The sequence below is a fragment of the Anolis sagrei genome, chromosome 5, assembly GCF_037176765.1.
Source record: "Anolis sagrei isolate rAnoSag1 chromosome 5, rAnoSag1.mat, whole genome shotgun sequence".
Lineage (NCBI taxonomy): Eukaryota > Metazoa > Chordata > Lepidosauria > Squamata > Dactyloidae > Anolis > Anolis sagrei.
Window position 1 is genome coordinate 28,886,526 of NC_090025.1, and position 27,020 is coordinate 28,913,545.

The following is a 27,020-nucleotide window of genomic DNA, read 5'->3' on the forward strand; positions in this document are numbered from 1 at the left end:
ATACATCTTATGGGTTAATTTTACTCTGTGTGTCATGTACATCTTAGAATCATTTCTTAAAGATATTTGGCCCAAAAGGACTTACGGTAGATTGGGTTGTTGCAGGTTTTTTTGGGCTATTTGGCCATGTTCTAGAAGGATTCTCTCCTGACGTTTTGCCTGCATCTATGGCAAGCATTTTCAGAGGTTGTGAGGTCCTTACAACCTCTGAGGATGCTTGCCATAGATGCAGGTGAAACGTCATGAGAAAATGCTTCTAGAACATGACCATATAGCCCAAAAAACCTACATCAACCCAGTGATTCCAGTTACGATAGATTAATGAATAAATTAGACCAAAGATTGTTATGCAACTTCGAAATAACTTCAGAAGCAATATAATACTAATCTTTTTGTTTTCCTGTTTCAATCTTGTTTTAAACAGAGCAGATTATTGAGAAAGATGAAGGTCCCTTCTATACTCATCTAGGAGCTGGTCCCAATGTGGCTGCTATTAGACAAATCATGGAAGAACGGTAATGAGTTGCCAAAGATATTAGTAAATTTGCATATCAGTTTTCCCCCAGTTTTCATGGCTAAAGAACACCACAGTTACAGACAGGGCTGTAGTCACAGGGTCGGTGGGGGGGGGGGGGGAGGTTAGAGGTTCAACCCCCCCTCCCCCCCGAAAATTTTCAGGTTAAAAAAACTGGTTTAGTTATGAATTTTAACTGGTTCACCAAATCCCCATGCTAAGTCTATGAGAAGCAAAAATTAAACGAGTCCTTCCTGCAATCAGTTTATTCACACTGTCATGACTTGCAGCAATAGCCAATATAGTGGAAGCAACCAAGTTGGCCCATCCATAACTGGCAGGCAAAGCCTACAGCTTGGTGGGCGGGGGAGGATTTGAAGGCCATCATGAAGGAGACCAGACTTGGTGGGGGTGGTCGACAAGAGTGGAGCTGCAGGCTATCTAAGGCTGCTGTGCCCCCCGTTGTGCTTTGTGCTTCAGCGTAAGGTAGGAGGCAGGTTCCTAATGGGGAACTAGGCCTTTCCCTCCTTGCTCCCCCTCCCCTTTTCCAGATAGTAGGGTTCCCAAATGTTATGTCTATATATAGGTCATTTACAACTCTTAAACATTTAAAACATACATAATAAGCACAATGGGGCAAGAAAGACTAAGTGGACTTGCACTCTTGAGTGTCCACTGAAGCTTATCAACGGAGTCTGATTTCTGTCAGAGTATTGACACAGTTTTGAAGTGTTTGTTGTGGTATTCTTTTGTAACTATAAATTACCAATCAACAGTCATTTTCAATTATTTTAAAACTTGAAACTTTGTAACAAAAATAGAAAATATATTTAAGTCTAATGAACCATACTATTTAAATTATTTTGTGTTGTGGAACTACTCTTCATGATACGCTTTAAAAAGTTTCAAACACCACACACACACACACACAGAATTTTTTTTCTGGCTATGGCCCTGGTTACAGATGAAAGAAATAGCTGTTCCATCATTGCCAACAGGGCACTGTCTTCTTTAATGGAGAATCACAGTATTTGGCTGGTCTGATGGCTTTCTCTCATACACTGCCCACTCCCAAACTGGTGCCAGTAAATACTAATGAGAACAAGCATTCTCCAGCCTGCCAAGTAAAAATGTTGGCAGTAGCAAGAAAAATCAGCAGTGACCTGGCATGTATGTCATACTACCTATAGCAGAGTTGGGAAAGGCATCTTTACGAATGTATATAAAGAAAAAGTGAAGCATACAAAAACAAATCCAAATATTCACCTTTCTCCTCCTAATATACATTAAGATGGCTGGAGCACTCCATAGGAATGATGAAATAGCTTTGCACACATAAATCTGTATCAAATTTCAACTTTGATATTTACTTTATTTATTCTTTGCATCTGTCTTACTCTCTCTCTCTCTTTTTCCCTTTGGAAAGATATGAACAGAAGGGCAAAGCCATAAGGATAGAAAGGATTGTCTACACAGGCAAAGAAGGCAAAAGTGCACAGGGATGCCCAATCGCCAAATGGGTAAGAAATGTGCCCACTTCTCCATAAAAACAGACGTAAACAATTTTGCCCTCCTGCTGTCCCAAATCAAGCCATCCCATTATTCCAGTTAGCCACATTCCCTTCCCTGTGATACCATTGTTGGGTGGTTTCCAAACTCTTTGTCTAAAGTTTCTCCTGGTTTTAAAAGATTGAATGACCAAAATGCATAACATACTTTATGCAAGTTTTCAAAGCTTCACTGGCTTCTTCACCAGGCAGATGTTTTTTTTTTTAATTATACAGGAAAAAGGAGAAGAATTATAATGTTGGAATCATAGACTTATGTTTTGAATCAGATATTGTTTCTGTTACAAAATGGTTGATCAAAAAAGAAGAATGATTATGTTAGGATCATACACTTATGTTTCATATCAGATATTGTTTATTTTGGAGCCCCCGGTGGTGCAGCGGGATAAACTGCTGAGCTGCTGAACTTGCTGACTGAAAGGTCAGCGGTTCAGATCCGGGGAGCAGGGTGAGCTCCCACTGTTAGCCCCAGCTTCTGCCAACCAAGCAGTTCAAAACATGTAAATGTGAGTAGATCACTAGATAACACTTCGGCGGGAAGGTAACAGTGCTCCATGCAGTCATGCCGGAGGCGTCTGCACACAACACCGGCTCTTTGGCTTAGAAATTGAGATGAGCACCCCCCCCCCCTCGAGTCGAACACAACTAGACTTAATGTCAAGAGGAAACCTTTATCTTTTTTGTTGCTTCTGTTGTTCAGTTCAGTTGTCTACAGGAATATCAATGCATGCAAAAGCCACTTTCATATTTTTGGTCATGTGAGAACCAAGACAAAAGACAGTAGAATTTAGACTCTTATCAGCAGCAGTAAAGTAACTCCTCATGGGATACAGGATGTATTTCTCTTTAGTGAAATCACATGCATCTTTCTTGGCAGAGAATATGTAATTTCTGAAGAAGTTTCTGTACTTTTCAGCTAAACATACTGGTATTCTTTTCTGTCTTTGACACTGGAATGTAGCTCCCTAATAACTTCTGAAACTGAATTCAGCACTAGGTCAGAAAGAGGTTCTCCATGCTTGATGGAAAAACTTTTTGTCCACCAGATGAAAACAAAATCTGCCAGAATGAAAGTCAATTTACACATTCTGTTTTATTTATTTGGTTTAAAATAGATTCTAAAGCAGTGGTTCTCAACCTGTGGGTCCCCAGATGTTTTGGCCTTCAGCTTCCAGAAATCCAAACAGCTAGTAAACCAGCTGGGATTTCTGGGAGTTGTAGGCCAAAACACCTGGGGACCCACAGGTTGAGAATCACTGTTAAAGGGAATATGATAAGTTTAGAGGTCGAGTTTAAAATAACTGAAGTGTAAAACGCATCCCACAATTAATGACAGCCGAGTCTTGCAAGATTTTGCAGGAGAAGGAACTTAGTAGTGTTATATCAAAAAAGCAAAATTAATAAGTAAAACTGCCGTGCTTTTGAAAATGAGCATCACCAAAAAGCCTTCCAGACTCATTAAATGTTCTGTATTTATTTGGTCATAAACTCCCATAGTAATTCTTTGCATCCCTTTCCCATAAGCCCTCAAGTAGCTTTTGGATACAGTAAAAACTATTATCACAATTTAATACCTACTGTCAAAAACATATTCAGAGGCCAGCTGTAAGTAGGCAGCACATGTCGTGCATATTAAATTATAAAAAATTCAGCCCATTATTTTATTGGCTTTTATCTATTGGTGTATAGCTTAATATATGATATTGCCACATAATGAGTCAGACTATCTTTTTACGTATTGTTCCTCTATTCTTATTGGCAGCAGCCCTGAGAGGACTCAAGCAGAGGTCTTTTGGGTCCTTTGGTGTGAAAACATCATTCCCTGGAGATGTTAAAGAGCCATTGGATGCAAAATTTTACTCTACAAAACACAATAATTTGTGCTAAAAGAAGACTGAACCAGAGTGTTGTTGTAAATTATTTTAAAGCTGAGACTATTTTGTTTTCCACCTTACTAAAAGCAACCATTTCTTTTTGGGTGGGGTGTTTTGGACTGCATGTGCAGGTGATTCGTAGAAGTAGCACTGAAGAAAAACTCCTGTGTTTGGTGCGAGAACGTGCAGGTCACAGCTGTGAAACAGCAGTGATCGTTGTGCTCATCTTGGTGTGGGAAGGAATCCCTCAGAGCCTAGCAGACAAGCTGTATTCCGATCTCTCTGAGACTTTAAGGAAGTATGGCACACTTACAAACCGCCGGTGTGCTCTCAACGAAGAGTAAGTAACACATGGACTTCTTTCCCTGCAAGTGGAGAGTAGACAAGATAGATACTTCATGCACTATTGAAGCTGAGCCTACTAACTTAGTATTTGTTGGATTTGTCAACTGCTGAGAGGAAGGCTGAAAGGAGAGCTGTATGCCTCTTCAACCTTTTCCCCCAAAGTTCTGCTGGTTCAATGAATTAAATATTAAGACTGTTTTTATTCCATTTTCATGCCAATAATTTGAAGCAATATCATCAAGCAACACAAGGATTCCATTACTACAAATCAGAAGCTATTTATTTATCATATCATGAGTGAACAAAACAGTTGTATTATTTTTAAAATAATAAAAACAAAAAAAAAATACATAGTTTGAAAACTTGGCATTCTATTAAATGTGCTTTGACCAGTAGATGGCCACTTGGAGTGCCTCTAGTGTTGCTATAAGAAGGTCCTCCATTGTGCATGTGGCGGGGCTCAGACTGCATCATAATAGGTGGTCTGTGGTTTGCTCTTCTCCACACGTGCATGTCATGGACTCCACTTTGTAGCCCCATTTCTTAAGGTTGGCTCTGTATCTCGTGGTGCCAGAGTGCAGTCTGCTCAGTGCCTTCCGAGTCACCCACTTAAAATCCAGTTTCTCCCTCCTGCAGAATTCTAGGATTTGTTATTTAGTGAGGCTGTTAAAGACTCCTGGCTAAACTACAAACCCCAGAATGCTTCAGGAGGCAGAAACCAGATTTTAAATGGATTTTTTTCTCAAGTGTGAGGGTGATCCTTTTTCCTAGCTAACTTAGTTAAGTGTGTGCTAATTGTTTCATGTGGAAGGCAGGAAGAGTTACTTTGACTTATTTTTATGACAATTATAGTTCAGGAAATCATCTCAACTTCTTATGTTTAAAGATAATGTTATACATTCAATATTATTGAATCTAGTGAGATCATTTGGAAAAACCTCCTAATGTGTAATTTTGTAGGCATGGGCATTTCGCTGCCCTACATCCTGTGTTTGCTGAGCTGCTAGAATTGTATTTCTTTTTATTTTTCTTTCTTAGACGAACTTGTGCATGCCAAGGCCTGGACTCTGAGAGTTGTGGTGCATCTTTTTCTTTTGGTTGTTCATGGAGTATGTACTACAACGGATGTAAATTTGCCAGAAGCAAGATCCCAAGAAAGTTTAAACTATTAGGAGATGATCCAAAAGAGGTAGGGACAAATTAAAATGACATGTTCTGCATTCTGTGGGGCATTTTGCATTATCTGGAGGACAAGGAACAGTGATGATAAGACATTAAAATGATGCCAGTATTTGTCCCAAACAGAACTTAGAAGCATTATTTTTTGGACTAAACCTTACTGATTCTCCAAAATAACGTGGTTGTCAACCAGGTTGGCTCAAAGTTCTGGGAGGTGTCATCTAAAAAGGAACTTTTCCAAGGTCTCATCTCAGTTTTTTCCCAGGTCTCCACACATTTAACTGTATTTTATTTCAGTTCTTGATATGTCTTCATATGCATTTTGAAACTTGTTCTTCTTTTCAGTAGTTTGTGCGTGAGTATGTGCCTTCAAGTCACCCATTGACTTATGGTGAACCCATTAATTCCATAAGGTCCTCTTAGGTAATGGATATTCAGAAGTGGTTTTAACAGTTCCTTCCCCTGAAATACAGCCCACAGCACATGGTATTGGCTGACAATCGCCCACCCAAGTATTAACCAGGGCTGACCATTCTTAGCTTTCAAGATCAGATGAGATCTAGTGCCTTTTGGGTATTTAGGCAGCTTACTAGAATTTAAATAAAACAGTACATTGAATCTATATGTTCTACAAGCAGAAATGTATCAGGATTTTATATGAAAGTCTAACTCTCTACAATTTTCACCCACTGATTTTAGATTTCTTTTCGTGATCAACTATGGGTGCATCTACATTGTAATGCACTTTCTTCAAACTAAACAATGAATTCAAACAAACTAACAGTGCAAGAAAAGAAATCAAATCTCCTGGCACTGCTGTGCCAGCACAGTGGTCTTTTTTTTTTTGAACCCCCGGTGGCACAGTGGGTTAAACCACTGAGCTGATGAACTTGCTTACCGAAAGATTGAATCCAGGGGGCAGTGTGAGCTCCCGCTGTTAGCCACAGCTTCTGCCAACCTAGCAGTTCAAAAACATGCAAATGTGAGTAGATCACTAGGTACTGCTCCGACAGGAAGGTAATGGCACTTCATGCAGTCATGCCAGCCACATGACCTTGAAGGTGTCTATGGACAACACCGGTTCTTCAGCTTAGAAATGGAGATGAGCATCAACCTCCAGAGTAGGACATGACTGGACTTAATCTTTACCTACCTAAAATCAGTGAAGTTACATGTTATCTTTTTTCTAAAAACAGGAAGAAAAACTAGAATCCAGTCTTCAAACACTATCAACACTAATGGCTCCTACTTACAAAAAACTAGCACCCGATGCTTACAACAACCAGGTAGGTAAACAAAATGAGGAATTCAGCCAGTAACACAGAAGTACACTATGTGCGTAGAAGTCTCATTATATTAATAAGAAATATTTTGGACAGTTCTTTGTAAGAATTTTAAAAAGAAATTTTTTTAGTGTACTTTTACATGTTGTTCACTATTTAGTTTGAGAAGGCCATCTCTTTCATCAGAATTGAGCTCCTCTCTCAACATGGTAAGAATGGCAAGCAGGATGATCAAATTGTGAAAAGAGTGGGTGCCCCTAAAATCAGTAAACACTATTGCCAATGCAGATCAGAATTGTCATGCTTTGCAAATTTATTTCTGGCTAAAGAATGGAATGTGAAAAATACTTTTGATAATGTGGACCAAACAATTAATAAATTATGTTAAAATGATTATTAGGAGACCTCTTTGCTGTTGTCTCCAGGAGCTTTTTTTTTATTATTCTGAATTTTGTGTCAGTATTCCCAGGATGGGATTTCTGAGGGCTCTCTGGTGCTCTAATCCTTCTCATGTTGCCTTGATTTTAATTCTTTATCCTATTTCTCAGGATATCTTGAGAATCAGAATTGGATGGTCTTATCTTAAATTACAGTTTTAATATTCAAAATATTAAATATTCAAAAACATTTAACCTACTGATGCCTCAACTAATATAATTTTATTGGTATCTATTTTTATTTTTATTTTTGAAATTTACCTGTAACTGCTGTATTTCCCACGTCCCACTTATTGCTCAAGTCAATAATTTTTCCCAGTGTTTGTGGTAAAATTAGGTGCCCCTGCTTATATTTAGGTCAGCTTATACTTGAGTATATATGGTGCCTAGAATGGAGCGACAACAGTTAAAATAGTGTCAGATTGCTATCACTCTGTAGTGCAGATATACCTTGAACACCACCCCAGCATTACTTCTCTGCTGAGCTTCCTAAGTTCATATTCTTTGGTGATGTCTTCCCTTGGGGGATTTCCTTTTAGAAAAATTGTTCTTCTGCAAACATGTGATTTCTTTATCCATAGTAGTATTTTACTTCTTGTCAATATTATTATTTTGGATACATAAGTGTTCACAAAATATGTTTGCTACTATTGTATAAAATATCTGTGTGCAATGGAAGCTGGGAGCAAGGATGGAACAAAGCCATACTATTTTCCTGGCCCCTAAACTCAACATGGAAACAGAGTTAAACCTAAGTTAGATTTTAAATATGAAGAATTGTGTGTAGAATTGAGACAAATACTTTGATAATAGTAATATGAAGTATATCTTATTTACAGATTGAATATGAACACAGGGCACCTGAGTGTCGGCTGGGTTTAAAAGACGGTCGCCCATTCTCCGGGGTCACTGCCTGTCTGGATTTTTGTGCTCATGCTCACAGGGACTTGCATAATATGCAGAATGGCAGTACATTGGTAAGTCAGTGATGCATGAAGCTGAACTCATGCAGAACTAAATTCCTCAGTTACTGTCATTATTTTTTCATAATCTGTATTTCTATTAAATTAGCACATGATGGTTGTTGAAGGAGGGAGAAAGCAGTGAAATGTTTATATGAAGGGTAATAAAAACCTTCCAGACTTTTAATTAAAAGAAAATAGGGATTTGCAGCATTCTATGCTCGTGACCTTGTTGCCTTTATTATGTACTGAAATAATATAATGCAAGTCTGAAAAGAGGTATTGCTATGACTAGTTTATGGATTGCAGGACCTAATATTGCTGTGCCTAATCTGATGTCTTTATCAGAGTCCTTAGGAGCCGCAGTGGCGCAATGGGTTAAACTTTAGTGCCAGCTGAACTGCTGACCTGAAGACCTGAAGGTCGGTGGTTCGAATCCACAAGACGGAGTGAGCTCCTGTCTGTCAGCCCCAGCTTCCCATGTGGGAACATGAGAAATGCCTCCCATAGGATGGTAACACATCTGGGCATCCCCTGGGTAATGTCCTTGCAGACGGCCAATTCTCTTACACCAGAAATGACTACAATTCGCTTCTGACATGATAAAAAAAATCAGAATCCTGAAAAATGTAGTTTTGAAGTCCCCAGCATTCTCATCTGTTAGCAGAGAAAATGACACGTTATTCTAAAAGGTTAAAAATCAAAGGGACTTTCGGTGGTGGTTTTAAAACATTCTGAAAATAATAAACTCATTAAATGGTAGGATTAATTTGCATGTAAATCAGGAAATCTGGTAAAATAAAACACATAAGTACAAAGTTAACAGTATACATTTATATTCAAGCTTAGTCACAAAGACATGCACTTCTTAGCTTTGTTTCTACATTTCTGGTAGGTTTGCATGAAGTGCTTCTACAGTGGAAGCAACATTATGTTCAGCCAAACATCACCACTCTGTGTTCTGTCATTTTAAGAGGTCATTCCAACCCATTATTTTAACAGGTATGCACACTAACCAGAGAAGACAATCGTGAAATTGGTCAAACGCCAGAAGATGAACAACTGCATGTGCTCCCTTTGTACAAAATCTCCCATATAGATGAATTTGGAAGCACAGAAGGACAAGAGGAGAAAAAGCGGAATGGTAGCATCCAGGTCCTCAGTTGTTTTCGGCGAAAAGTTAGGATGCTGGCTGAACCGGTTAAGACTTGTCGGCAAAAAAAGCTGGAAGCCAGGAAAGCAGCAAGTGAGAAACTGGCTGCTATGGAGAATGGGTCCAGCAAACATGACAAGGAAAAAGCAGCAACTGCACGTTCAAAACAGGCCAACACAGAGCAATCAGGTCATGCAAAACAGTTAGCAGGTATGACTTAAAATAAGTGTATATGAATGTCAGAGTTCTGCCACATCTATGAGTGTATTATTATTACTATTATTGTCAATAACCAGCACCAAAAGCAAGAAAAAGAAGAACAAACATCGAAGTAGGAACATGACCTACATTTAGGTACAGTAGAGTCTCGCTTATCCAACATAAACGGGCGGGCAGAACGTTGGATAAGCAAAAATGTTGGAGAATAAGGAGGGATTAAGGAAAAGCCAATTAAACATCAAATTATGTTATGATTTTACAAATTAAGCCCCAAAACATTATGTTTTGCAAAAAAAATCAACAGAAAAAGCAGTTCAATACACGGTAATGTTATGTAGTAATTATTGTATTTATGAATTTAGCACCAAAACATTGCAATGTGTATTGAAACAGCTGTAAATCCGGGTGGGAGGCAAACTGCATTTACAGAACGTTGGATGAGTGAAAGTTGGATAAATGAGGCTCTACTGCATTAGGAAACCTTGTTAAAAGCGGAATTAAAAGCCAGTATTGAATATGATAGTATTAAACATTTGAATACTTAGATGACAAAGGTAAAAACCAAAATAGGTATTAAAACCTTCTAAGACTGTGATAGCAACTTGTGCCAACAAGCTATTTATTGCTGCTGCACAAAGGCTAGCAACTTCGGCAGTAAATTTGGGGTGCTGGTCAGCCAGAATCTATTATTTGCATCATGTATTGTCTGGGATGGGGGGAAAGTGGAAAGTCATGCTCAGACACAACCATTCAGTTTTTGGGAGCCTGAGACTTTTCTACATCCATAAACAATTTGAGAACATCTTTAGTGATTTTGTGTGTTTGGTTTGCTTGCTTGCTTGTTTATGACATTGGTGGTCAACTTATGCCCCTCTAGATGTGATTGGACTACTACTGTCATTCAGATTTAGCCAGGGTAGTCAATAGTGAGCTAAGATGGATGATACTGGGTTGATATGAGTTTTCCGGGCTGTGTGGCCATGTTCCAGAAGTATTCTCTATGGCAGTCATCCTGACAGGTTGTGAGATCTGTTGGAAACGAGGCAGTTGAATTTTATATAACTGTGGAATGTCCAGAGTGAGAGAAAGAACTCTTGTCTGTTTGAGGCAAGTGTGAATGTTGCAATTGGCCACCTTCATTAGCATTGAAAGGCCTCACAGCAACCCAGTGATTTTGGCAATGAAAGCCTTCAACACCACATAGAGGATACTGTTTAAAAACATCTGGGGAAATCACAACCTGACTAAAAACTGCAAGAGGGCTTGCATTCCATGCTGAACTCCATGTCAGTTCGCCAAGCTCATTTAAAGTTTTAGAATGAATTCTTACATATTTATAAATGAGATTAAAGTTACCCTCTCCAGCTTTGGAGGAAGGCAAAAGCAACAAATCTTCCCCAGAAAATCCAACGATAGGTTTGCCTCAGGGTCACCATAAGTTGCAAATGACTTGGAGGCACAAACAACAAATTCAATCCCATGCTGAAAATGGATTCAGATGAGGGAAAGTCCCATTGGTTCCACTGCTGTTTTCTCATCAAATATATTATTAAATGCTAGTGAGAGTTTTCTCCTCAGTCCAAATACCAGTGGGGAGAGGCAGATTTTCAGCATCATTACAGGCAGGGGAAAGGTTTTAACTTCCACTCTCTAAACCATTCTCAACCATGCTCAGGTTTCCAGAGGGCATCCTTTGCATTTTATAAAGTGCACTTAATGTGAAAGGATGGAGGAGCCTGAGATAGTATATTTACCATCACATCCAGTTTAACCCTTATGCTTTCATCTGAATGACCCCATTTTCACAGGCATCATTCCTTGTTCAGCATTTGGTACTGTATTTGATCTCCAATTTTCGCACATATAGCTCCACGCCATGTTTGGGATTAAGAAATTCATATGCAGAAGCCTTTATAGATGAAAATATATAATATAAAGAAATATTTTGAGGTGGGAAGAAATGGGCTTGCCATGTGGTAGAAAAAAATAAAGGGTCTTCCTGCATCATAACAACTTTTGTGACAAATGGGCTGCAGACTATGAATGTGTGCATGTGTCTGTGACTTCACAAGTTGCCTGTCAATTGATGGTGACCCAATGTTTTTCATAGAGTATTTTCATCAGGAAGGAATATTTAGTTCTTTCCTCTGAAACATAACCCAAAACACCTGGCATTCATTGGCAGTCTTCCATCCAGGTTCTAGCCAGAACTGCCACTGTTTAGCTTCCAAAATCAGACAAGATCTGGTGCCATCAGATTATATGGCTGTGTATTCCAAATGACATTTATTAGTTTTCAAAATGTCATAAGACTTTTTCTTCTTAAGACAAAAATGTATATTCAATCTTTTCTTGCCTACTTTCTTACTATGAGAAGGCAAATTGTAAATATGAAATTAGCAGCTTCCTTGGGCGAGAACAGGAGAGAATTTTGATGGTTGTGTTCCATTTACATTACACAAATTACATTGGGTTGCATGTAGAGCAGTGGTTCCCCACCTGTGGTCCTTGGACCACCAGTGGTCCACAAGAACTAAAATATAATCTGCAGCCTCGCCGTTATTACACCATTGCAATACTGTTGCAAAAAGAACAACTGGTCTCACAAAATCCTCTTATAGTGGTTTTCTGTGGGTGAGTAGATGGCGACTACTGGGTGGCCAAATCTAAAGTTGACCAAAAACCGATTCGTAACCTTTTTGGTACTAATGTTGAAAAGTGATCCCTGGTCAAAGAGGTCCTTGGTCAAAAAAGTTTGGGAACCACTGATGTAGAGGCATGTGAGAAGAACTCTGTTTACTCAGTAACTTTTCTCTGATGCTATTGTAGTCACCTTAAGCCCTTAAAGCCTTAAAAAGAGTTGAGAGGTCATCCTTTCCCTGATCTATTACAAATATAAGAAGCAAAGACCAGAGCAATCCTAAACATAGGTCAATGAAGGAAAACTATTATCTCATCCATAATCTTCCACACAGTGGTGGCAGTTTATCTGGTTTTTAGAAGGCAAGAAGCACCAATTCATTAGTGCAGATACCTTCAAAGGAGTTTGAACACTAGGACTTTTTTCTAGACATATAAACATGCATTCAATATATGTAATCTTGATCCCCTTTCCCCTAATGCTGTTTCTTTCCTATGTTTCTTTGTTGTGTCCTCAGATCTATTACGACTTTCAGGACCAGCCATCTCACAGCAGCAGTTGTATCAACATCCATACCATGCCCTTCCTGCTAAATCTCAGACAAACCACATCAACGCATACTCCGCTTCAGGTTCTACAAACCTCTACATGGGTCTCCCTAATCCAGCCAATCCATATTCAAACTCTTCACATGCTCCAGAATCTTACAGAGGGTCGAACCCCATGAATATCTATCCAACATCTTCACAGCCTACAGGAGCTTATTTAAATTCTTCCGGTCTTGTGAATCCTTACTCTGTACACTTGGGTCAAAATAGCCAATATCCCCATTACCAATGCAATGGAAATCTGCCTATGGACAATTGTTCTTCCTACTACAGTTCCTATTCTTCTCAGCCTCAGCATATGGACTTGTTTAGATATCAGAGCCAAGATTCTCTATCTAAACTAAGTCTACCTCCAATTCATACATTATATCAGCATAGGTTTGGAAATAGCCAGAATTTTGGGCCCAGGTACTTGAATTACGGAAACCAAAATGTGCAGGTAGATGCATTCAACAGTTGCACCATTAGGCCAAATGTTCAGCATGCAGGTTCTTTTCCTCCTTACTCCACACATGAGGCTGAGGACCCTTTTATGGACATTGCCTCCAGACTGAAATCTAGTCTAAATAATCCAGGCATGGACTACATAAATAAAAACAGTGACCATCTATATCCCCCTCCACACCTAGCCCATGACTACCAATCTACTGCAGGTATGTTCAGTGGTCCTCCTCATTCACTCCATCTCCAAAATAAGGATAGTCAAACAACGAATGGGTTGTCAAATATGCTTCCAGATCTTAATCCTAATAGAACTGCTTCCCAGGAGGGTGTAAATAAAACTGAGGTGCTCAACCAGCCAGAGGATCCTGATGATGTTTGGTCAGACAATGAACAGAGCTTCCTGGATCCTGATATTGGAGGTGTGGCAGTTGCCCCTTCTCATGGGTCAATTCTCATAGAGTGTGCGAAACGTGAACTCCATGCAACAACCCCACTGAAAAATCCTAACAGGAACCACCCCACAAGGATATCGCTTGTCTTCTACCAGCACAAAAGTATGAATGAGCCGAAGCATGGTCTAGCTTTATGGGAGGCCAAAATGGCTGAGAAGGCTAGAGAAAAGGAGGAGGACTGTGAAAGGTATGGTCCAGATTATGTGCCTCAGAAAGTGCATGGTAAAAAAGTAAAGCGGGAGCCTGTTGAACTGAATGAGAACTTGGAACCCACCTACATGCGCTTCATCAAGTCTCTTGCACAAAGGACGATGTCGCTCACCACAAACTCCACAGTTACCACATCTCCATATGCCTTTACACGGGTTACAGGGCCTTACAACCGATATATATAGAAGTCAAATCTCTGTTCATTACCTCATCTGTTTACTTTAGTTTTTAAATGTCAATACGGTGATCATTCTTTCTAGGCTGTGGGCAGGGAAAGGGCAAGAGACAGTATTTTGGTTTTTAACTGGTTGATGGGAAAACTTCCTCATACCAGCATAAGCGGTGATGCTACCATTGCATTCATTTGGTAAGTTGCAGAAAATCACATGCTGAGAATTCAAACCAAAGCACCCTATGCAAAATTAATAAATTAAGTGATAGTCAGCAGTTAACACTGAAACACTGGCTCAACTACTGGAAGAGAGAATCCATATTCGTAAAATGCATCACTGACCATTTTTAATGAAAGGAAGTACAGTTACAATGGTTTGTTTGTTTTATAAAGTAAAAAATACTGTAGTATTTCAGTAGCAGAAATTTTAAAATTCCACCAGGTGCTGAATCTGTACTGTGCTGAAATACAAGAAATACTGCTTTTTATCATGCAGGGGTTCTTTTTCAACTGTAAGCTTAATATTGACTTGATTTTTATTAATTGGGATAGCTATATAGATAACAAGGTATACAAACAAAAACACTGAATTTGTTTGGCTATTCTAAAACATGGTGCTATATATAAGAATGGTGTCTAACAGTTTTAATGTCTTTCGTTAACAATGATTAAGTTAAAAGTATATTCTTCTCTCCTTGAACAGGAACTTTTTAATTTTGCATTTGTATCCAGTTTAGCTCTATTCTTTTTTTAAAAAATCCAGGTAATTAGATGAATTATGAATTAAAAATTCGAGAAATGAGATGAATCATGATCTAACGAAGCTATCCATGGGCAATGAAATGATTGTATGTAAAGCTAATGGTCAGCCTAAACTTTACATAACAACCGTTTGCACAAATTCAAATGCTTTTCATCGTATGTGCAGACAAAAGTATGTTCAGACCAGAATTTTTTTTAAAAAATTACTTATGTCTTCCAGAATGCCCCAACTGAAAAAAATTAGGAGTTGTCATCTAAGCTAAGTTGTCTAGGTGCTCATTTGGACATAATTGTGCCATAATTTATCAGTACTATTAGAAGGTGTCAAATATTTGTCACCTGTTTTAGGTTTACCAGAATTTATCCAAATGGGAGAAAAAAATATTAGTTTATCTTGTGATTGGCAAACAAGCTGCAATTAAAATACAAAGTATAATCCTGGTTTGTTAACAAACCATAATTTAAAATAATTTTTATTTTCCAAGTTTGGTTGTAAATATCAACCCTGCTTAGTTTGAAATGCAAAGTGGATCATTGCATCTTTTTTTTTTGTGGTGACATCAATTAGGAAAGAAGTGAAGACCCACTGAAAAGCAGAATTCAATACAGTTTCAGACCAATATTGAAGAAAGTTGCATAGGAAATCCTGGAACCAGTTTGAGGCCCAAATAGATGGAGATTATAGCATCATAGAATCATAGATTGGGCCATACAGCCCAACTCCCTACCAAGAAGCAGAAAAATTGCATTCAAAGCACCCCTGACAGATGGCCATCCAGCATCTGTTTAAAAGCCTCCAAAGAAGGAGCCTCTACCACACTCCAGGGCAGAGAGTTCCACTTCTGAACAACTCTCACAGTTAGGAAGTTCTTTCTAATGTTCAGGTGGAATCTTCTTTCCTGTAATTTGAAGCCATTGTTCCACATCCTAGTCTCCAGGGAAGCAGAAAACAAGCTTGCTCCCTCACATATTTATACATGGCCCTCATCATGTCTCCTCTCAGCCTTCTCTTCTGCAGGCTAAACATGCTCAGCTCATTAAGCCATTCCTCATAGGGCTTGTTCACCAGAGCCTTGATCATTTTAGTCACCCTCCTCACATTCCAGCTTGTCAACATCTTCCTTTTGTTGTAGTGCCCAGAATTGGACACAGTATTCTAGGTGCAGTCTGGCCAATGCAGAATAGAGGGGTAGTACAGAACACTGCTAAACTATAGAGCACTGATGTACATTCAGGTCTTCCTTTCACATACTTTTGTGAGTGTTCATAGCAGTTACCCTCAAACTGCATTAAATAATCAGTTCAGATAGGGCCATAAGATATTAACTAATACACTTCCGAAGCCTCTTAAAAACTAGGATGTTGGCAGGATTTCGGTTGTTCCAGTTTCAGCAAAGCTGTTTCCAAACAAGAGTAGTATGTGATTGGTTCCTGCAAATCTAGTACTGAGGTCAGGGAAAATATGAAAAGTTCAAGGAGAGCCAAAGACCATGTGAACAACTTTCATTCTCTTTTCTGAAATATTGTTGTGTGTCTTCAAGTCATTTCTGACTTGTGGTGCCCCTAATGCAAACTTACACAGGGAATTCCTTGGGCAAGATTTGTTAGAGGAGGTTTGCCTTTACTTTCCTCTGAGACTGAGAAAGTCTGATTTGCCCAAGGATACCCAGTGGATTTCCATGGATGAGCAGGGATTTGAAACCCAAGTTTTCAGGGTCCTAGTTCAGTACTCTGAACTGCTACTCCTTTCATAAGATCATAGAATCATAGAGTTGGAAGAGACTTTGTGAGCCATCCAGTCCAACTCCCTGCCAAGAAGTAGGAAAATTGCAGTCAAAGCACCCCTGTCAGACTGACCCCTGTCAGATGGCCATTGAGCCTCTGTTTAAAAGCCTCCGAAGAAGGAGCCCCCACCATACTCCAGGGCAGACTGTTCCACTGCTGAACAGCTCTCACAGTTAGGAAGTTTTTTCCTAATGTTCAGGTCGAATCTCCTTTGGGCCATCCAGTCCAACTCCCTGCCAAGAAGTAGGAAAATTGCAGTCAAAGCACCCCTGTCAGGTGGCCATCGAGCCTCTGTTTAAAAGCTTCCGAAGAAGGAGCCCCCACCATACTCCAGGGCAGAGAGTTCCACTGTTGAACAGTTCTCACAGTTACGAAGTTTTTTCCTAATGTTGAGGTGGAATCTCCTTTGGGCCATCCAGTCCGCCCCCCTACCAAGAAGCAGGAAAATTTCATTCAAAGCACTCCTGACAGATGGCCATCCAGCCTCTGTTTAAAACCTCCAAAGAAGGATCTTCCACCATACTGGGGCAGAGAGTTTCACTTTCTTTGTTGGCACTTGTTCCTTCCATTTACCAATGCCCACGCATAGCTTTGTTGGATCTTCTCAGAGTTTATTCATGCAATCCAATAAAAATAATAATACATGCTAGGAAAATATACTTTTCATTGGTGCTTCAAAAGCTCTTTGCCTACCTAAACTTTGGCAGCTCAAACAGGAGTGGGATGCTGAAATGTCTTATTTTACTCATGCAGCTAGATCTTTTTAGCAGCCCACCCCCTTTTTTTGTCTTAAGTAGGTAGTATTTTGCACTCAGAAGGAGAATGCTGAACTTTTTTTCCTAGCTGTTGGTTTCTCACCATCCTGAGAATGTAAAACCTGTTACTCATATATCTAGTAGGCAACAAAGCAAAAGAAATCTCTTTGTTATGCTGCTCAAAGTCAAATGGGGCTCACTGGATACAAAGGAATATGTTTAATACACAAGTCCCATATTCTGGTGCTTATATTACACAATTATATTGTGAACATATATGGGGCTTGTTTTTTATTTTTTATTTTTGGTACAATTATGATGACAAGCTTATTCCTCAAAAGGTGTACTTCGAAAATAAATTTAGCCACAGGTAATAGGCAGCCGAGATTAGACTTGACAATTGAGTAGTTCAGTTTTTTTTCTGCTACTTTTTAAGGATCTGTAAAATTCTCCAAATATCTGGTCAGACTACTTTCATGCTTGATAGGTTATTTATGTTACAGCGTACTTTACTGCTCAGTAAAAGTGTCCCCCGTTACTAGGAAAATTTGAGAAAAATCAAGACATGTAAACACAGGGTTATTCTGTATGGTTTTGTTGGTGAAACAAAGGCTCTGAAACAGGCAGCTGGCTTGCTGTAGTGGGTTTTAAATTGGTGATTTGTATAAAAACATAAGCAAAAGAGATGTATAGTAACTTAACTTGTAAACAAAAAAATTAATGCAATGCTTTAGTATTTTAATACTGTACAAATATATAATTATATATTACCTATCTATCTATCTATATATGGGACATGGGTTTGGAGCTGAATTCACATCATGGTGCTACTCAGCCTGCTATTAAAAATATAATGTGAGCTTAAGAAAATACATTTAAATGTTTGAAAATGTTCCTACTTGTCATATACCTCAACACTAGTTGGCAATAGGATATTAAAATGAGAGTTATCACATTCTTATATACCATCTTCTCCTAACTCTCTGCCCCCACAATCTTTGGAAAAAATGGGTTTTTTTCTCGCTACTTGATGTAATCGCAAGTATAACTTGAACTTTGACTTTTGATGTTCTTTTCCTACAAAATTCAGGGATATATCAGCTCATATTCTCCATAGTAAGCCAACATATCATCGATGTATATGTGAGGAAGAGAAAGGAAGTGTGTGTGCGCGCGCGTCTGTATATATGTAAAATTGTATTATGTAAATTGATAAATATATTCACCTCAAGGGTTTTTTTAATTTTTATTTTATTGATTTCAAGGATCTAATCTTTTTTATCATTCTAATTTTTTGTGTAAATGTATTGATGGTAACTAAAAAAAAGTTTCTGTTGCTAAATTCATTTGCTCCTTTTTATGTGAATGGAAACATTTTAACATTTAGACTCTGTTGGGGGGCTGGTTTTTGTTTTGTTTTGTTTTGCTTTGTTTTGTTTGTATGTTTCACACAAATCGAAAAGTAGAATGCACTGAGCTGACAAAAGGGAAATGGTCAAGGTGGAGATTTGGCAATTGACTTATTTGCTAGAGGGCTGTGTGCAGTTCTTTCCTTTGTGTGTTCCCTTTAAACATGCCTTTAGAGGAGACTGAAAGTCAATGAAATAAAACAGCAAGCAGATTCATTATGGTGTTAGTCAAAATCATAGATTTGGTTGATCTCAGTATAAAATAAGATAGATGGTTGATCTGACTCAGTAAGGCTCCTCTTCAGAGTGCTCCCTTATTTTTTCAAAAAATTACAAAAATGCAAACCTTCTAGTACAGGTAAAAGTTTCCCCTGACATTAAGTCTAGTCGTGTCCAACTGTGGGGGGTAGTGCTCATCTCCATTTCTAAGCCGAAGAGCCAGCGCTGTCTATAGACACCTCCAAGGTCATGTGTCTGGCATGACTGCATGGAGTGCCATTACCTTCCTGCTGGAGCAGTGCCTATTGATGTACTCACAACTGCATGTTTACGAACTGCTAGGTTGGCAGGAGCTGGGGCTAACAACAGCAGGTCACCCCACTCCCCAGATTTGAACCACCAACCTTTCGGTCAGCATGTTCAGCAGCTCAGCGGTTTAACCCACTGCGCCACCAAGGGGCCCTTGCAAACCTTATACCTGTGCAATATATCGTAACCCTTACCCTGAAATCACTTGTATTTCTTTTTCATTGTATACATTAAATTCCCCCACAGTATTAATTAAAAACCCCAACCTTTACAGGTCCAATGCCTTAATTTGGTCTTGTTTCAAAAATAGTCTAACCCAATAACAATTCTGTTTAATCAAATATCTTTTGATATCGCTGATGTTGTTGATCAGTCAGTTTCATACAAGATTGCTTCCGGAGCTGTCCCCCAACACTAAATACATGCTCTTCAAATGTGTTGTATGAAAACAGAAGCTTTCGTTTTTTTCCAAATTGAATTGCAGATACCATCAGTGCCTCTGATAAAAGTAAGAGTCCTTCTGATTGTTATGTTTTTAGGAAGGCTTCACGGGCATAAAATACTTCCTGGCCTTGGAGCCGAATTAGGCAGCCTTTGCTTGCACAGAGCTCCACAGGCATGATGGCACTGCTGGATTCGGGGCACTTAATGTGTTGGATTCATTAAACCAGAACAAATATTTCCTTTTATATTCCAGTCTTCACATCGGTTGTTTCTTGCTTGGCTTAAAAGAGGGCTGTTTGTTTTCACAAATTGGAGTTAGGGCCCTTCAACACAGCCCTATATCCCAGAATATCAAGGAAAATCCCACATTATCTGAGTGTGGACTCAGAAAATCCCAAATTATCTGAGTGTGGACTCAGATAACCCAATTCAAAGCAGATATTGTGGGATTTTCTGCCTTGATATTCTGGAATATAGGGCTATGTGGAAGGGCCCATAGATTCCCAAAGAGCTCTGAAATAAATAGGAAATTTGTCCCATCACATATTTGTGCAAGAGAGGTTATACAACTAATGTAAACTTAGGAAAGTAACTATTGGGTTTATGCATAGAATCATCCATTGGGGGATGCTGGGAAAGACAGTCCAAAAAGTTACTTTTGTGAGTTGTGCATGATTGATAGGTTCTAGAGCAGCTTCAAGGGCTTCCACTTGGGCAGGACGTTGCAGGAGTGAAGGACTATGTTTGGGTTTAGGTCCATTTTTCTCACACAGCTCTCTAGCCCATGTTTTGCCCTTCTCCAAGTAGGAGTCCACTCCTGCAGGCGGAATGGCGTCTTTGTATTCAACCTGCTGTCAACTGCCAAATAGTTTGCAAACAGATGAAAGCTTAGTTGGGATGGGGAGGGAGGAAGATGTCTTGTAAATAAGATTTTGATGTACATAACCCCGCCTCACAATGAATTGAGTGAGGGAAACCAGACATGAGAAATTTCTTGTATAGGATTATCAGGTTGACTATAGCCATACTTGAAGATGCTTCTGAGTGGTGTCAACTTTACTTGAATGATTTTTTTCTTTCATCTTGATTGGCGCACAGCGGCGTTCAAGTTCACTTTTAAAGCTAGTGGTTAACTTTTGTGTAGGAAACTTTAACAGTTTGACACTAAGATAATGAACTTTTTGAAAAATGTGTGCATTTTCTAAGCTTATGTTCTACTGTTTGGGTTGCGTGTTTTTTAAAAAAACTTTACTTGCCCTCATTTTTCAAAGGTTTCCTTGATTTTTGTCCATAAAAATCTGAGAATAGTTATAAATACTGTAAGTATTGTAATGTAATGAATGCAGGTTATTTGAAAAGCTGTTTTATTATATCATTCCTGATAACGCTGAAATGTGGGTGTTTTTAATAAAATTTATATTTATTTAATGCACTCTATGCTGGTCTTGTGAAGGCATGTCTATTGGTCTCAGTTGCTATCCACTAACAGTGATTTCAGATCTTATAATAATTTGGGTTTGGACATCCTCCAGATCAGCGTTCCACAGCCTGGGGATCGGGACCCCTGGGGAGGTTGTGAGAGAATGTCAGAGGGGTCGCCAAAGACCATCAGAAAAAGGAGTCTTTTCTGATGGCCATGGCCCAGTTCTATCATTGGTGGAGCTCAGAAGGGAAGAGGCTGACTTGATCTCACTAGGGAGCAAGTTCCACAGATGTGGGGCTACTGCTGAGAAAGCCCTGTCCTTTGTCCCCACCAAGCACACTTGCGAGGCTGGCAGGACCAAGAGCAGGGCCTCCCTGGACAATCTTAAACCACAAGGCGGGATATAGAGGGAGATACGTTTGGACAGGTAATCTGGGCCGGAACCATATAGGCTTTATAGGCCAAGACCAGCACTTTGAATTGTGCTCTTTCCTAGATTGATTCAATCCACTAAAGATCAAGAAGGATCATATACATTGCCAAGGTATGCAAACCAAATCATTACAGCATGAAAGTGGCCTTGCAGGATCAAATTTTGTCATAGAATCATAGAGTTGGAAGAGAACACAAGGCCCATCCAGTGCAACCCCTGCTACGTAGGAATATACTATGAACAGATGGACATCTAATCTCTGTTTAAACACTTCCAAAGAGGGAGACTCCATCAACTCTCAATGACAGCGTATGCCACTGTTGAATAGCTCTTACTGTCCTGAATTGCCCTTCAAAAACAGCCTTTAGACAATGTTGAAAGTAAAAGAGAAATGCTTTACTTCAGCAAACACAAAGGATTAGCAAATGCAATTGAAAAGTGCAAAAGAAAGCAAGGAAGTCTTAATCCAGACACAAATTAAAGTCTCTTACGAAGTCCCAAACGAAACACCAGTCTTCCATCAGACAACAGACGATGAACTAAGTCATTAGCAGCAGACACAAAACAGATTCCGTTGGAGTGAAAACAGAAATATCAGGGTCATTATTACCAGTGAAAGCTTCTGCCTCTGATTTATAGCCCTTAATTCTCCACACAGGAGGTATGGGGAATTCTCCTAATTAGCTCAGCATTTTTAGCAGCTATTCTGGCTGACCGGCATCTGTGCTCTGTCTCTTTTAGTCTCTCTAGAAATGTGGGCACTTTCAAATCCTCATCATCTGATTCTTCTTCTTCCTCCACTTCCCGAGCACTTCCCCGTTCCTCTTCCAAAGATGAGGAATCCCCAACACTTACCATCTGGAAGTTCTTCCTACTGCAGTAGAGTCTCACTTATCCAACCTTCACTCATCCAACGTTCTGTATTATCCAACACAGTCTGCCTCCTGCCCAGATCCACTGCTGTTTCAATACACTGCAATGTTTTGGTGCTAAATTTGTAAATACAGTAATTACTACGTAACGTTACCATGTCTTGAACTGCCTTTTCTGTTGATTTGTTGTAAAACATGATATTTTGGCGCTTAATCTGTAAAATCATAATGTAATTTGACATTGAATAGGTTTTTCCTTATTCCCCCCTTATTATACAACATTTGCACTTATCCAATGTTCTACCAGCCCGTTTATGTTGAATAAGAGAGTACTGTATTTAAGTTGCTGTTCTTTGAATCAGTTGCTCCATGTCCTATTTTCTGAAGCAGCAAACGACAAGCTTAACCATCTTTAATAGAACAGCTTGTCAAATATTGAAATATGTCTATCATGTCACCTCTCACACTTCTCTTGTCCAGGCTAGATTTACCCAACTCCCTAAAATGCTCCTCAGAGGGCATGGTTTCCAGACTTTTTATCATTTTAGTCATACTCGTCTGGATATGTTCAACTTGGCACAATCCTTGAGTTGTTGTGCCCAGAACTGGACACAAGTCTGTTTCCAGTAGCTGCCAGAGAACATTACTGTGTCATGACAAACAGCATGCTATGTAGCCCTAAAGAGGTTGACAAAATTGCAGATTCTCTAAGCCTGGTGACATTGCCTCTATACAAAACTTGAACACAGAAACAGTGTAAGTGACAGAAACTCTGTAAGTAAAAAAAAAAAATCTGGAGCTAGGATGTAAATCCTTAATTATTTAGTTTTTCTTGGTGGTGGCAATTAATAAACATAGTTTTCCCCCACTATGAGAGAAAATGAATATTCCCCTGCAGTAGCCTCAAGTATCTAAACATTCTAATCCAGAGGTTCTCAACCTGTGGGCCTCCAGATGTTTTGGCCTACAACTCCCAGAAATCCCAGCCAGTTTACCCACTGTTGGGATTTCTGGGAGTTGAAGGCCAAAACATCTGGGGACCCACAGGTTGCGAACCTCTGTTCTAAAGTGTTCTGCAAGGATTGGTTTGTGGAGGGGAAAAATACAGTTTTCTGCACAGGAAATCCATTTTTGTGCAGAAAATAATTTTGTGTAAAACAAAACAAAAACACATTTACCCCCCATAAAATAATTCCCTGAGAATCCTTTGAGATATTGTGTACTGGGAGAAAATTGCACATTTTAAAAAAAATTCCTGACAAGTTTTCTAGGACTTATTAGAAAAAGTGGTTGAAAATTACATTACCAGGATTATAATGTGACATCTTCATTTTGAATAATTGGTAACACAATTGTTGTCCTGTTTAAAACACAATATTAAAAATCCCTGGAAATCCAACCAAAATGGTTGAGAAATTAAAGCATTTTTCATACCAAAACAGGTAAAAAAGAATGAAGAAAATTATAAGGAACATTCTGAAGCTCCAAAGTTAAGACGTCTGCAAGGTAGCTGAATTGCTACGCTTTCCTTTTCTGCAATGCCAGCTGGTGATCCTTAATTAAACCCTCACTGAATAACACAATTCATAATGCATAAAAAACTAGTTCCCATAGAAGGAACAGCATGCCCTGAGAAGGAATTGTGTGTATAAAAGTAGTTCCCAGCTTTCCAATATATCCAAATAAGGAGTTTGGGGGGTAGCTATGTATATAGTTCTCCATGGTTATTATGGAAGGGACAGGGTAGTGACTAAACCAAAGTTGCCCACCACAACATTACAGGGCTCATCTCTAAAACAAAGTGAATAGCTTTCTATAACTCAAGGTGTACACAAGTAAGTACAGACATGTCAACCTGTATTGAAACTGGAGTAGAATCACTGGTCCTAGGATAGAAGCTAGAGCTGAGCTGAGCCTAAAGTGGAAGCTAGTAAAACACTAACAGAATCACCAAATCAACTAAATTATTGAATTTCCACAGTTTACATTGATCTGCTTTAGTTGGGGCTAATTGTTGAACTCCAGACAAGAGTTTAGGAGCAACTGTGACTGTGGCATTCAGGCTTCCAGCAGCAGATACATTGCACACTCACATGTACATTAGTCATATGCATGAATTCTTCCTCATACAGAACAAATATGTGTGCAGATATTTAAAAAGGTGAATGTTTCCCCCTGACATTAAATCTAGTCAGGTCTGACTCTGGAGGGTGGTGCTCATCTCCATTTCTAAGCCAAAGAGTCTGTAAACACCTCCAAGGTCATGTGGCCAGCATGACTGCATGGAGCACCATTACCTTCCCACCGGAGTGGTACCTATTGATCTACTCAGATTTGCATGTTTTCAAACTGCTAGTTTGGCAGAAGCTGGGCCTAACAGCGGGAGCTCACTCCACTCCCCGGATTCAGACCTGCGGACTTTCGGTCAGAAAGTTCAGTAGCTCGGTGCTTTAACTCACTGTGCCACCAGGGACTCAGATATTTACAAATCAAGTAATCGTCCACCCTACCAGGATGATATGTGCGATTCCCTTTGTTTTTGGTTTCTTGCAAATATACTGAAATGTGGAAAACTCTCAGAGTCCCATTATGTGCCACCTGAATGAGCTTCCCATTCACACACTGAGGAGCCCCCAGTGGCACAATGGGTTAAATCCTTGTGCCTGCAGGACTGAAGGTCAGAGGTTCGAATCCAGAGAAAGCACGGATGAGCGCCCTTTGTCAACTCCAGCTCCCCATGCAGGACATGAAAAAAGTAGAGCTCTTCCATTTATGGAAAGCTGATAGTGGATCCCACCTCAAATAAGTGCAGTGGCCCTTTGCAACAACATCACATGATGATGCAACATACCCTTCCTAGGTTTGCTGTGTTGACTCCATGCAACCTCCATGGTTAGCATAGTGCAGTAGGTCTGCTTGCAGACTTATGCTAAGGTAAACTATATAAAACGTTTCCAACTTTCTGAATGCCATTCATTCCATGCTTAATGGAGAGATGGAAAGATTGCAGAAGTGGGACAACAAATTGATATGTTTTAGTTTGAACCTATTTTGAGAAGGGGTTTAGCAGCTTGATATTTGAGAAAGGGGTTGGTAAATTTAAATGCTCAGACTAAATCCCAGAGAAGATTCACTACCTCACTGACATCAGGTGCCAATGACTCGTTTTTCTGTTTTGTCCCCATTGTGCTGCCTTCAGAACCAAAGCCTGGAAAGCTTAGTTTCTCAAGTGCTTCACATACATTAGTGAGCTGGGGGGCTAAGAGGATGACTTGTATATACAACTATTTGCCGTTTATCTTTTTCCATTTCAGAGCAAGTGTAGCTGAGAACAGCTGCACAGCAGGTATGGTAAATTTGTTTTAGTAGGGGGGGGGGGAGCAGTGAGGAGAAGAAGCATTGATTCTTGACCTCATGGACACCAGAATCCAAAATTGCTCAGAGTTGCCATTAATGTTCTTTCCACTGTGAAACCTGAAAGGAGCAGAGTAGCTGCTCATTTGGGGGCTGACATAAAAGCAACAGAGGAAGCCAAAATTACTTTTCTGAATTTCCTCTCGCTGCAGTTATAATTGGGCACCCTGAGGTATTCAGTTCTCAGTCACAATGATCTCCACTCACATCTGCCATTTTATTTCACCTAGCTGACAATCCAAGCCAGATTTTTTTGAATTGGTTTGTTATATTGCAGTCAATAAAAAATTGTCATTGAAGCCTGCCAGACCCTAAGTGCATGAGAAATCATTTCCATAAAGAGAAGACGAAAAGGTGTTGCCTTTACCCTCCTGGAAGGGATGATGTTAGACGGAAAATTATTTGATTCCTCACTTTCAGTAATGCTATCATCCTTCATTTGGCATATTTGGTAGTAAAGTTTCCAAAATTAATTTTTTGCTGGCAAAACATACATTAATAGAGAGAGATTTCTTGTTTTGGCAATAAAATTTAAGTCAAAGGATTATAGCACAGAATAGTCAATCAGCAGCTCATCCTTTCAATCTGTTAGTGCAGTGGTTCACAACCTTTTTTTAACCAGGGCCCACCTTGACCAGGGCCCACTTTGACCAGGGCTACTTTGACCAGGGCCCACTTTGACCAGGGACCACTTGGCCAGGGCCCACTTTGACCATGGCCCACTTTACCACAGCCCACTTTGACCAGGGCAGCCCACTTTGACCATGGCCCACTTTGACCATGGCCCACTTTGACCATGACCCACTTGACCAGGACCCACTTTGACTAGGACCAACTTTGACCAGGACCAACTTTGTCTGGGGACCCCTTGGACCAGGGACCACTCTCCAACATTAGTACCAAAAGGGGTGGGGCTTTTAATTATTTTGATTTAAATATCTCCACAATGCCTTCCAGAGATCAAAGTACAAAAGGAAATGATGTTTAAGATGTCACTGCCCACTCAACAGGCAAATTCAACTGGGGCGGAGGAGGGGACTGTCAACAACAAAAGAGCCAACTTGAGTCATTTCTTAGAGCCGCCGCAAACTAGCCTCCTGTGGGAGCAAACTGTGCCAGCATGTCCATGATGTC

At 39.6% G+C, this 27,020-nt stretch overlaps 1 protein-coding gene across 2 annotated transcripts in view; it reads left to right on the forward strand.

Annotated features, from left to right (window-relative positions):
- Nucleotides 1–21,181, forward strand: part of TET2 (tet methylcytosine dioxygenase 2) — an 81,750-nt gene extending 60,569 nt beyond the window's left edge. For both annotated transcript variants that reach the window (XM_060779142.2, XM_067468629.1), the window contains exons 3-10: nucleotides 425–515; nucleotides 1,941–2,034; nucleotides 4,088–4,296; nucleotides 5,340–5,490; nucleotides 6,677–6,766; nucleotides 8,040–8,177; nucleotides 9,165–9,525; nucleotides 12,693–21,181. In XM_060779142.2, coding sequence (XP_060635125.2) covers nucleotides 425–515; nucleotides 1,941–2,034; nucleotides 4,088–4,296; nucleotides 5,340–5,490; nucleotides 6,677–6,766; nucleotides 8,040–8,177; nucleotides 9,165–9,525; nucleotides 12,693–14,074 — 2,516 coding nt within the window. In that variant the 3' untranslated portion in view covers nucleotides 14,075–21,181. The remainder of the gene's footprint in view (nucleotides 1–424; nucleotides 516–1,940; nucleotides 2,035–4,087; nucleotides 4,297–5,339; nucleotides 5,491–6,676; nucleotides 6,767–8,039; nucleotides 8,178–9,164; nucleotides 9,526–12,692) is intronic.
- Nucleotides 21,182–27,020: the final 5,839 nt, after the last annotated feature.